At 33.3% G+C, this 13,403-nt stretch overlaps 1 protein-coding gene across 5 annotated transcripts; it reads right to left on the bottom strand.

Annotated features, from left to right (window-relative positions):
• Positions 1 to 4,494: 4,494 nt before the first annotated feature.
• LOC140831025 (zinc finger CCCH domain-containing protein 53-like) lies at positions 4,495 to 8,759 on the bottom strand. Of its 5 annotated transcripts, none has more exons than XR_012117763.1 (10): positions 7,527 to 8,759; positions 6,977 to 7,159; positions 6,703 to 6,882; positions 6,526 to 6,617; positions 6,183 to 6,446; positions 5,908 to 6,058; positions 5,695 to 5,757; positions 5,554 to 5,604; positions 5,405 to 5,466; positions 4,495 to 4,849 (listed from the first exon to the last, which is right to left on the bottom strand). XR_012117763.1 is itself a non-coding variant. In XM_073194708.1 (10 exons), the coding sequence occupies exons 1-9, from the start codon at positions 8,486 to 8,488 to the stop codon at positions 5,446 to 5,448; spliced, it is 1,953 nt and encodes a 650-aa protein (XP_073050809.1). In that variant the 5' UTR covers positions 8,489 to 8,759; the 3' UTR covers positions 4,495 to 4,849; positions 5,405 to 5,445. The 5 variants fall into 5 exon arrangements, 3 of the variants coding, with proteins under 3 accessions (XP_073050809.1, XP_073050807.1, XP_073050810.1); XM_073194708.1 differs by having other exon boundaries at positions 5,405 to 5,452; XR_012117762.1 differs by having other exon boundaries at positions 5,554 to 5,757; positions 7,527 to 8,758.
• Between the last annotated feature and the right edge of the window lie 4,644 nt (positions 8,760 to 13,403).

Genomic DNA, 13,403 nt, shown 5'->3' with positions numbered 1-13,403 from the left:
CATCAGCTCCTCTTGGCCTGTCTCCAACCTGATACTTGCCATATGGAATAGGTTGTCCAAGATGAAAACGATGGTGTGAACAAAAAATCGTCGAATATGTGATGTATGAATATACAAACATATATGTTCATGTATGTACCATGATTGGTGATCATGGATCAAACTGGAAACTCATGCTCAGCCAATTAGTGCCCGATTTGTTCACAAGAGAGGGCTACTAAACTGGACATCTCAATTATACATGATCGAAATGATATAAAAATGGCTCATAATATCATGACAAAAACAGGCATTGTAAATCATATGACAAGTAAAATGCAAAATATAAGCATACATATTCAGCTGAATATCTAGGTAAGCAATTACGTACCTCTACAGTGGTATGGGGTATAAGGATTGTCTACTCTCTTATCCTAGACATCATAACCTAAAACATATATTATTCCCTTATAATGAAATTATCATCAATTGGATATCAATAAGCTAGTAGTTGTGTATTGCATCGAATAAAACTCACTGACACGGTTTGAACGCGATAAATGGATTGGGTATGAAACAGTTAGGCTAAGAAATGAAAGCTAACATCAGAGTGACTGAAACGTAAATTGCACAGGTTTGTCTCTGGATGTTTGGAGACTTGTATAAATCATGTGTCACTCATTCTTCCTCATAGAATGATTTCACTAAAAGACTTTGATAATTACAACTGCTCACTTCAACAAGATTTACCATTGTCTAAATGAAATTTTTTTGTATTTCACAAACTTAACACAAAATGATAGACAAGACTTCTTACTGTCAAATTACCAGAATTTCATAATGAAAACACAACGCACAAATGATTTTCGTTGATTTAATAAAATATTTTAAGTGTGTCATTTCTGAAAATCGTACAATCTGTGTAGTGCTTGCATAATTATGACATTTACAGGTAATCAGATACTGCACGAAAAACTTTATCTGATAAATCAACTTGGTCATGATACTTGATAGAGTAAAATGATAGTTTTCAGAGAATGTCTTCTGACGAGCCTGTCTAATTCAGTTGAGCGAGGTCAGATGTTGCCTTGAGTAAAGGTTCTTGATCAGTTGATTTCGACAATCATTTTTTCGATATTAAGCTCTTTGATCTTTGTTCGCACCTATCAATTTCTTTAGTAAAGTTAAGTTCGATTAAGTGGTTGTTAATCATCCAGAACTTGATTGACTTTATTATTCCATGTTAATCTATTCTTCCACAACTAGTACATAATTTTTTCTTTTAAAGATTAACTAAAGGTTAGTAAAATATCTATTCTAAAAAAAAAAAAAATTGACGTTTTTATTTATGCCTTACAAAATGTGTAGAAAAATAAATGTGTTAATTGAGACAAGGAATAAGATTAAACCATGAACTAGGACCCATTTTTTTTATTTTGAAATATACCAATTATCCAATTATTCATGTTACATACATTAAATTTTGATTATGTGAAATGTTTTTAAAATAAAATTATTCATGTCCACTTGGATTTTCTCTTAATCCATTTTTTAGGCCGATTTAAGTTTTAAAAAATTACCTCTCTTTTCTAGGCTAACTCTTCAATTAGTCATGCTTCATAATTAGAAAAACGAACATCGTGCAGTGGAAATGCCCGTAGCTCTGCCAAAGAAAGATGAGGGAAAATGGAATTTTTTTTATTTGATAAAAGAGCATGTTGGATCCCAAGTTAAGTATTGTTGCACAATATGTCGAACGATAAAGTACAGTAAACTTTTGAAAAAACCAGTGAATTAAATGATGAATAAAAATACAGTAAAGCAAAGCTTAAAGTAAACCAAATCGAGGCTTGTACAAAGTACAGTGTCCTTAAAACAGATTCGTCCTCTCCTGTATATGCTTCGAGGATCGTCTTGGACGTCTAATTCTCAGGATACAACGGAACAACCAGCAGTGACTTAGCACGAGGCACAACTACGGCGAACTAAAAACGTGTCTTCGCTTTATCACAAAAATTTAACGGAGGCCAAATGAAAAGCTAACAATATGAAATGCAAGAGAATTCTTGATAGAGATAAGATTTTCATATGTTTGAAATGAGGAAATAAACTCACTATTTATAAGCCTCAAAATGCACACTAAGAGTCATGCAAGATTAATTAACTCAATTAATCTTTCCATTAGTTCAAGAATAAGAAGAGCCAAAACTCTTCAATTATCTCAAGAATGTGGAAAGTCAAAAGACACTTCCACAATAATGAGCCACAACTAACTTAAGAATGTGGAGAGCCAAAAGATATTTTCACATTCAGAAGACATAATTTTTATTCAAACTCTAAATTTGATTCAAAATCCCAACAAGCATAACATCCTTATGCACCACCGGCCGGTCATACCTTATGGCCTGCTACTGTATCCGGTCTAAGGTTTTGCGTCGACCCGATTTATTCTAACTTAATCGAGTATATATATATATATATATATATATATATATATATATATATATATATATATATATATATATAATTTTTGGTGTTGTTCACTAGGGGTGCAAACGAATCGAATATGTTCGCGAGCTTTTCGAGCTTGCTCGATAAATATTCGATTCGTATTCGAACTTATCGAACTCGAGCCGAACTCGAACATGTTCGAACTTTTTTTCGAGCCGAACTCGAGCCCATATTATTTTGTTCGATAGTTCGCGAATAGTTCGCGAGCCTTAATATTTTATTAATATAATATAATTATATAATAAATATATATACATTTCGAGTATTTTCGAGCTTTCAAACCTTAATATTCGAGCAATAATTCGAATAGTTCACGAATATATTCGAATATTTCGAGCCGAACTCGAACTCGAACTTCATTTCGAGCCGAGCTCGAGCCCAAATATCTGAAAATTTCGAACTTCGAATCGAGCTCGAACTCGAACACACTAGATTCGAGCCGAACTCGAGCCTGAAATTTTTAGCATTATTCGGTCCGATTCGGTTCGTTTGCACCCCTATTGTTCACTCCTTTACATTTTTTCAGATTCCAATCATAATAATCGAATGGATCTATCATTTCATTTACATCTTCATTTCATCCGTTCATTTCATTTCTACCTTACTACATTTCATCATACCAAAGTATATAATTTTTCAAATATTAGAATTTCACCGCAATTCGACCTGTCCCCTACCCCGTCGTCTCCCCACCAAGTCTTTGGCTTGCCGGTGATTCCATCTCATTAAAATTGATTGATTTAACATTTAAACCTAGATCCAAATCCGTACTGGATTAATCTGAACTAAATTGTCCCCAATTCGGATACTGGAGGGGGAAAATATCAGAAAACCCTAATCTGAAAGTGAAAGAAGTGACCCTAAAGACCAATAGAAATGGGTGTCAGCACCCCATGTGAGTGTGGCCCTTCCTTCTTTAAAGAAACCGCAAAATGAGACAAAAGAGTCCCTTAAAGTTAACCTTTAATGATACCATCAAACAATACCCTTGTCTATTTTTTATTTTTTTATTTTATTTTTTGCCTTTTTTTCTTTTTCTATTTGAGTTAATGACTTTTCTCTACTTTCTACCTATGATTCAATAATATATCAAAAAGAATTGAAACAAACATATATGGCTTAATGTAATGTATTTTAAAGCACACCATTCATCTTTTCTATAAATAAAATGATGAATGACGATAGGACCTTAAACCAAGACTATTACATTCTCTCCAAAACCGAAATCGTTTCACGGGTTAATTTCAAAACATAATAAAAACCGAGGACTTATCGAAACTGTTGGTTTTAGAATCGTGATTAAGCCAAGCTTGGGGAGAAGCTATAAATGATGATTCAAAGAGATGATATAATGAAAAGCTACATGGAGGAGCATGAGGGGCAATGAGGAACTAAAAAAGAGTGACAGGAAATCTTGCTTTTAGGCAGGCTCCACTTGCTGTATCAAAATATATGCCCCTTTTGGAGTGGTGGATCAGCCTGAGTTGTTACCCTTGGGTTTTAACTCTTTTAACCCAACTGGGATTCACACACACTGATTTCCTTAATCATGCATATCATAACTCATCTTTCTTCTTTTTCATCCAAAAGCATTGCTTTCTTGGTTATGAAAAGTTACTTAATAGTTCAGGCAATGATTTCTAATTGACAATTAAACACATGTGATTCAAGTGCTTCTAAGGATATTAGTGTTAGGTGTAGTTGTGATATAATATCACCCCCCACATCGACTCCATAAACAATTTGTGCACGCTGATAAGCTTTGCAATTCTCCAGTGTAGCATTTTAGAATGGAGTTTCCATCTTGAACGACACAGCGCAGCGACTCCGCCGTTAATCAAACTGGAGGACGTGTTTCCATATTCGTATTATAAATTGAATTAAAGTGTGTAAACCAAATGTTGGTTGGTGGTTAAAACCATGCGACACTCCAGTAGGTAATAACTCAGTTGCAAGCAAAATGAGCCAAAGATAAATATACATAATAGAGAAGGTAAAAACAGGTAGATGGAGGTAAAATTTCCATTCTACGATGGTAAGTAAGAGTTGTACTCACTACTTGCTTTTGATTGTTATATGCCAAGAGCTGTATGTGGTCCACATCCACACTACTACAGAGAAGGGTGGGTACAGATAAATTAACAAAGACATACCCCACTCTCATAAATCAGTTCATCTGTCTTTTACTCCTGCATTATATATTGATGTCAAGTAGTATATGGTATTGCATAATTTGATGATGACAATAATCTTGAGGAAATCTTTTCACGAATCTTTTTTTTCTTCTGTTGAGGCTATGGATTTTGGCTATACATGTAGAGGACATTTTTAACTTCCTCGTATAAGTTACTCAAACTTTCTGCATCAATAAATACGAAAAGGCAAATATCAAGAAACAAGAAACTGTACAACTAGTAATCTTCAGTCAAGTTGATTGGAAAAATGGTGTTATATTGTACAGCGTGAAGGTCACAAGCGAGATGTATGATAGATAAACAGTAGGGGCAAACCAGGGAAAACGGGAGAGCAGGGTAATTCGGGCTGAGAAGGGGCGATTTGATGCAACAAGGGATTGAGATTAGAACTTTTAAACTACTACATATAAAATTTCAAATTTAATTCATGTATGAGGAGTGACCGCCTCCGGCGTTTCCGGTGGTATACGTCCTACTAAAGGGCAATATGCATCTGAAGCATTGATACAGTCATATATCATGCGCTAATCAAACTTTTTGTTACATTTTGTGCAACATCTCTTTGCAGCTTTATGTGAATGTACTCTACATTGTTAGATATATTGATTGGTTATCCGTCCCATATCTTGCTATAAGATATGTGGTACATTTATCCCCTGTATTAGAAGTAGCACCGGTTAAGAGCAGAAAATAAATGTTCTTAAGATAAGTGGTCTTACCAAGCTAAGGTAAATCCTGCTTGTGAATGCCCTGATCAGCTCTAACACCTACATTTTAATGGCTGAGGGTTCAGTCAGTCTTTTGAAGTTAAATTCATTAAATGGTGAAGCTACGGAGCCAAAGAAAATGAGTTAAAGGCGAAAAGTACCTAGGCATTTGAAAGTAACATGGCTTGAGAGGAGCCATGGTGAGGGGAGAACTATTGGGGAGCAACGGGGGAATGTTAGAAGATGTATTTGTAACATGTATGTTATCATCAGCCTCATTGAAAGCAGGGAAGAAAGCGGACTGATTTTCAGCAGCGAATTTTGTAGGAGAAGCAAAAAGGTTATCGGGAAGAGAGTAGCCCAAGCTGTTTTCGCAATAAACAAAACTTAGAACTAGCTAGTGTAAAAAAATAAAGATTACAGGCAGAAATTTTAATGGTTTTGATTTATAAAAAAGACAGTTTGAGTATTTCAGCAGGATAATCCCACGTTTCATTGAAATAAACTAGTCATACCTTTCAGAGGGATCAGAATGATCGGATTTTGTATGTTCTTTCTTATTGACACTATCAGCAGTGTTGTTAGATAAAGATTCAGTCTCTTCCACCAAATTGAAATCATCTGTTACAGTATGAAATTTAGCAGCTCCTTGGCCACTAACAAACTCTGCAAGAAATACAAAATGACCATCTATTATTTGGCAAAACAATAAAAAGTGAAGCTTAAGTCATCCATTTCTTAACATGCGCAAATAAACACATAATGTAAAGTATGGATTTACATAGCTAACCTCTTGAAACATCCTGATTACAGGCATTAGAAGAAACACTAAGATTATGATTTATCAGCATCTGAGACTGTCTGGGAGAGGAAATCGGGAGACCGGAAGGAAGGCTTGGCACAAAACGGTGTCCATGCTGCTGATTTTTTAGGTCCATTAGTTGTAAATTCATCATCCTTCTTCCTTGGAGTTCCACAGCATGCTGTAATTCTGTCTCCTGCTCCAATTTTCTCCTGAGCATGGTCTCTTGGGAATTTAGTAACATCCTAGGTCCTGCAGGAAAAAAACAAAAGAAAAATCATGTAAAAACATTACTCGCTTTTTCAGGATAACAAGAAACTATTGCGCATACCAAATGGGACGTCGAAGTGTTCTCTAGAGTCAAGCTCAGTTGGGCTCAAACAAGATGCATATTCCCCTATCTCCATGTGTTGATGTTTGTTCCTACAATTGTCAGTAAACAATGGAACTTCAATACTGGGTCAGCATTGGGAATCATCACAACGAGAAGATTGAGAGAAAAGAGTACTTGTCCGAAATTTTTCCCTTTTCTTTGTACGGTTTGACAAGCACACGAGAATCACAAACGAAATGAGGATTCCCTTTTGCCAAAATGAGCTTCACAGTCTCTGGGTAGACAAATGTAACAAATCCAAACATTCGCTTCTGCTGATACGGAATCCTAACATCTTGCACTGGTCCCAACATACTTCAAATCAAGAAGATCAAAGCATCAATACAACAGACCCTAGAAGGATACTTACGAATCAAAGTATTAAACAAAAGCAAAAGAAATCACCCACCTAAAGTAGTTCGAAACATCCTCCTCCTTAAACGTGCTATCAGCTGGAAATGTCAAGTAAATCTGTCGAGAGTTCGAACTTGAACCAGCGCCCAGACCCATTGGTGCAAAATCGTTCCTCTCAAGCCGAAACCTATTAAATTTCTGGAATTCATCTCCCATCATCAATGCAGTAGCAGCCGATCTATCGAGTATGAATGTTGAATATGAGAAATTATGTTAAACTAGTTCAAACCAAAAACCTCAAGGCATCGTCCCAACAGGCACATTTCAACTACCAACATAAGCTATTTGAGAATACAATTCCAAATCTACGAGACAACAGAAGTTTCACACAGATGTATCTCGTAACAAGATCTCAAGGTAAGATACAAATTAAAATAAGCAGTAGAAATAAAGTATTACCATAACAACATACAATTTGGAAACCAGGATGTGTATAATGTGCATCAGAACATAGCAGCTTCTCAAGATTCACGAGCACATATAATAAATAAGAAACTAGTCAAGGTTCATAAAAAGTAGAGAAAAGAGAAATCCAAGAATTTTACCTCTGGTTCTCATTCAGAAAGTTCACGCCCTTGTTGTAAGCAAAAGGGTAGTGACCTCCAGAAGCCATTAGAGCAAATTTCTGCTGCTGAAGAGCCTTAATTCTCAATAACTCGTCGAAACCTGAAACGCTCTGGCCTGGAGACCCTACTTCAATTGTTTCACCACTACCAATATCACTGTGCAAGAACTTGCAAGTAGTACCGTTCTTGCAAAACCCCCTCGCGAAGTACATGCAAGGTCTCCACCCAAATCCACTTCCACCACCTCCTTCCTCGAGATTTGCAAGAAATGAAGCATCATTCACAGAGCAACTCCTCCTGTGGAATGGGTTAGAGTGAGGCGAAGGAACGCTGCTGACATCCTCACCATATGGGTAAATCAGTGAATCACTCCTTCCGCTAGGACTCATTATCGGATCCACCAGAGGTTCATCAACAAACAAAAGCTGATCTTGAAGTTGGTTGTGCACCCCACCAGTTCCACCACTCAGAGTCTCATCATTAAAGTCCTTTCCTCCATAAAAATGCAAACTTGGCGAACGCGAACCATTATTAGCACTAGTAGCGCCAGCATTCGAGCCATTCACAACAGCAGCATAAGAAATAGGCCTCGGGCTGCTTCTTGGGAAAGTCCCAGCGGGAGAAGAAGGACTGCTCAAATGAAATCCATTGTTTGGCACCAAGATTCTAGGTGAAGTTTGGGGAAATGGGCAGTTCGACCCAACAGAAATTGACAGAGGGGCTGAAGGGTTCACACTCGGGCTACTCGAAGGAATCCCCAGAACAGCTTTCGCTTTGTTAACGTAAGTTGACAAAACCGCTTCAGAACCAAACGCTAATCTTATCATCTCCTTCTCACCTTGGTCTTGTATCAGTATAACCCCCATGATTCTTGAAGCGTTTTCCGGATCCAAAGTCTGAATCCTCGACATCACTATCTTTGTGGCCTCAGATGCATCCATGGCGGCTTGTTTTCTCTACTATAACTGTGTCTTTCCACTGTCACAGTTGTAGAATCCAGCGGGAACTCCACCGAAGAAAGAGCTTTTCTTGGACCTTTTGCAGTGCCCCCTCTCTCCTCAGAAGTAAGAAATGGAAGCGAAGAGTAGGGTTTTAAGCAGTTTGCGCAGAATTAAAGAAGCTTTTCAGGGACCGAGGAAACCGAGAGTGAGAGTGGAGCGAGAGGGAGGGGCGTGTGTGTTAAATTTGGGAAATTATTAGGAATGAGGGTGGCAAATATGAGTCCTATGCTGTAAAAGGTAAGCCACGATGAATTGGTGCTTATATTTGGCTAATCATTGTACATATTAATTACATTCGATAATTATTTTTTGACATTTTACATATATTTTTATTTTTTTATCTTAAGGATGATAAATATTTTGGACATTTGTTTAAAAAAAAACTTGGATATAAAAATATAGAGTCTGTTATGTTATATAAATCCGAATGTTAAATAAAAAGTAAAACAAGAAATTAAACAAAATATTAGAGTCGTGGAGACGAGATAGATGAACGGACGTACAATAATGTAATAGTTGAGAAAAAGTATATTAGAGGAAAAATTAGGGTTGCATCTATTGAAGAAAAATTGAGTACGATACGTCTGAGATTATATGGGCATGCACAAAAGTGAATCAATAGAGGCTTTAATTAGGAGATGCGAGACCGCGACTAGTACTTATATTAATAGACGAATAGTGAACAAAAAATAAACTTTAATAATAACGATTAAGACAATAAATATAGATTAGATATAATATAAGATAAAACGCAATGACATAGGATGATACATATAGCCGACCACAATTAATTAGACAAAGTTGTGTGTGTTGTTGTTCGCGAAATTTAATATTTTATGAATAAATATAATATAAGTATATATTAAATGAATATATTTTGAGCTTTAATTTTTTATTAATTCGCGAATATGTTTGAATACTTCAAGATGAAATAGAATTCGAGAAAAAAATTATATTTTTGAGCTTTGAGTTAAATTCGAGCTCAAATATTTATTTTTGACCATTAAGTACATGTTGATGTATTTTTTAGGGGTCTTTGTCTGATCATCCTTCGTCTTTTCATCTTCTTTAATTTAATTAATTGATAATTCAATCATCTTTTCGAATTTGGAAGATTATTTGTAGATCTTTGTTTTGTTTTTGAGAAGCATACTAAATCACTTCATTTTGATAACCGGACTTGGAGTCATAACCAAAAAATCAGAACTTGCTTTGTCAAAGTGGTGGTAACTTCAATTCAATCTAGTTTGATCTTATGACCAATAACTCTCCTCAATAACATTTGAATCCGCGCTAAGTATGATTTATAGTATTTTGAGTTGGTTGTTCAACTGTTTTGAAAGCTAGTCATTTAGATCACCGAATGATACGACATGCTCAAAAAAATCAGTTGTGTCATATATTCAATCGAGATGAATTCAAGTTTCAGTTTCTCAAATCTTCTAAATTGTTATTTACCGGCTACACACTTAATGAAATATATTAGCAACACAATAATAAGTTTTATTATCAACAAAAGATTATTAGTGATTTTCAACCCAAAATCGTAATTGTAAAATTATATACATTTTCAAACAAAGTTAATTCTATTGTCATTTGTTTATTTTCATCCAATTTTTATCATATTTACAAATTAATTTATTAGTTTTTGAAGCCTAACCAAAGATAGAATTGACCTAAAACCAAGGCTCACATTTCGTTTCATTAAAAGTTAAATTTTTACATATTTCTACGAGATTATCCAGACAAACAAATTGACCTAAGAGGTGTTTCCTCATCCAATAGCAAGCTAACTTTAGGGCGTACACTACCTCAACTATGTATCTAAAGATGTATATTTAATATATGTCAAGTCAACGGAAAAATCAAAAGATCTCGTATATATTAATAAATGTTCACTTTTATATGTATCTGTATTCTGTAGGATACGAAAACGTCTCGTTTTCCGTCTACATGTGTGTCTATGTTTCTTTCTATCTTTGAAAATGTGGATGGGGTTTTGTCTTAATATATTTGGACAAATTAATTAATTGTGGGGTCAAATCTTCTTTAAATAGCAATTTTAATCCACCAAATGTTTTAGCCATCCTAGTTGTGGCATTAATCAATTGGTCTTGTTGGATTATTTAGTAAGCATGATATCTAGACAATTTATAGGTATTTTTGGTAAAATTATCCTAGTCAAACTACAAAGAGTCAATGGGCCACTCATAAAAATAATTTTAATTAAATAATAATAAAAATTACTTCATCCATCCCATTTGTTTAAGATAATGTGTTTTTACTGGTATTTAAAAAGGTATTGAAAAAATAAATTTTAGAATAAAATTTTTCAGTTTAGTATTATTCAATGAATATCTTAATATTTATTAAAAAAATTGTTGGAATTAGTTTATATGTTTAATTATAAAGGTGTATTGATAAAAAAAAAACATAGAAAATACTCATAAATATGAAAACTTAACTATATATTTGAGACTGATAAAAAAATGAACTTTAACTTTTACATTTTGACAAAACTTGTGTAAGACGGTCTCACGAGTCGTATTTTGTGAGACAGATCTCTTAATTGAGTTATCAATGAAAAATATTACTTTTTATGCTAACAATATTACTTTTTATTGTGAATATCGGTAAAGTTAATCCATCTCACAGATAAAGATTTGTGACAAGAGACCTACTCTTACATTTTATGAGGGACGATGTTTCACAACCGTCCAATCATAGTATGTAACAAGAAATTACCAAGGTGGCCATAAATGTGGGTTGGGCTCATCACCCCAGCCAAATTTAATGGGTTGAGTTAGGATTTCCCAACCAATTAAAATTCGGGCCTCCGCGGGCCAGCCCGCATTGGTCACAAGACTAGGGCGTGTGTTGATATATATATATATATATATATATATATATATATATATATATATATATATTGATAATTTTAGGGATATACTTCTTATTTTATAGCATTTGAATTGCTATTTTTTTAACTAAAATTTCGATGTGAGAATGCATATTACCTTACAATCTCAAGCATTGAAAAGTAACATGCATTATGTCACATCGAAAATTTAATGAAAGAAAATATATTGCAATATTATAAAATAATAAGTCCGCTACTTAATTATTTTTGCTAATATATGTATAAATATGAAATCAATTATATTATTTTTTTATTAAAATTATTAAAAAAAATTAATAAATTTTTATTTTTTTATGAAAAATTAGGTGACACGCTGGTTGGCACGCCTAACCCAGTAACCCAGTGCCCATCTTGGGTTGAGATGGGTTATCGACCTTCCAGGAGTCGGGCCGACCCGCTGCCAAACCATCAGGTGTCCGGTTTTTGACCGGCCGACCCGTTTGACAAGTCTACCCAAAGGGTGTCTGAGTCAATGAAGTAAATGACGTTTGATTAATGATCAGAAGTTCGAATCTCTCTACCAACAGCTTCTCGGGCGAGTTTGTCACATATGATTTGTTTAGTATGATTTACCTAACTAACATATTTTACAAGCTATTACATTAATTCGAAATTTTACAAATTGGACAAATGATAACTATTGTGTGTTATTATGTTATAATAAAAATGGTAAATAACAAAAATATTCATTTTTTTTATGAAAATATTTATTATTTATATTATTATATTAAAATGTGGTCATCATATTAATTACCTTAGATGACATCAAAATATTTAATTTCATAATTACCCTCTTTACCTCACTAAAAATATCATCAAGTCACTCCATATTTTACATATAAAAAAATCTGAACAAAACTTCTTTTTTAAATCGAACCACTCTTCTAAATTGAAAATAATTTCGTGTTAATTGTTTAGTATTATTTGATCAAATTAAAAAATAATAATTGTACATGCAACGAATGTGAATTTTTTACTAGTATCTATAAAGTATACTCCAAGGCATAGTTTGGTACACACGATAAGATAAACATGTGATATATAATATAAGGATAAGTTAAGAATAAATAAGTTTGATATGATTTTAATAAGAGTGATTAATTTTATATATTAGATTGTAATGATAAACTTATCATAATAAATTTTATAATTTCAAAATTATTGATTGAGTTCATATTTATTATCCGTTCATGTGCCGACAGTACTTGCATGATTTATTTATTTTTACTTAATTTTATATATTATATAAATATGATAATGGAGCAATTGATTTTGTAAGTCAAGTCAAACGTCAATTTTTAAGGTTAATCGAGTGATACTAATAATTTATTTTATTGAGATTTATAAAAACAATTTATATAATTATCTCGAGTTCATTTATATAATATATAAAAATAAATAAAAATATTGTTTTTTATTTTAATTTTATATTAAGGTCTAAACACAATGGCTTTTTATAATAGAAAACTTTAAATATATATAAAAATCATTTATATAATTATCTCGAGTTCAAAACACCATTATTTTGATAATATATAAAAATAAATAAAAATATTTGATAGAGTTCAGATTTTTTATATATTGAAGAGAATTAATTCATTTGTGGTATTTTTTATCATTAAATTAAAATTATCACATATCATAAAAGAGATATTTTATCGATGTATAAAATTATTTATCATGGACTTATGATATTATCACGAGCTTTCTAAAAAGATACCAAACTTGAGATAATGAAGATTATTTATCAATCCATCTTTTATCCAGTGTACCAAACTATACCTAAATATATGTGATGTGTGGTAGCGTGTAACTCAATTGTAAATGTTTGATATTATGTTTTGGATCAAATATATGCAGATAATAAAAAATTCGATTACATTGGTCATGAGTTGTTTTAGTTGTAATTTGAGTATCTGTCAAACATTAAAAACG

Source organism: Primulina eburnea, chromosome 4, assembly GCF_022965805.1.
Source record: "Primulina eburnea isolate SZY01 chromosome 4, ASM2296580v1, whole genome shotgun sequence".
Lineage (NCBI taxonomy): Eukaryota > Viridiplantae > Streptophyta > Magnoliopsida > Lamiales > Gesneriaceae > Primulina > Primulina eburnea.
This window is presented reverse-complemented; position numbering and strand designations above follow the sequence as displayed.

Coding starts and splice junctions, on each gene's coding strand:
- LOC140831025 (XM_073194706.1), bottom strand. CDS start 8,488: ATGGATGCATCTGAGGCCACAAAGATAGTGATGTCGAGGATTCAGACT. Junction 7,160..7,526: donor TTTCTGAATGAGAACCAGAG/GTAAAATTCTTG, acceptor CATACTCGATAG/ATCGGCTGCTACTGCATTGA. Junction 6,059..6,182: donor TAATCAGGATGTTTCAAGAG/GTTAGCTATGTA, acceptor TATTTCTTGCAG/AGTTTGTTAGTGGCCAAGGA.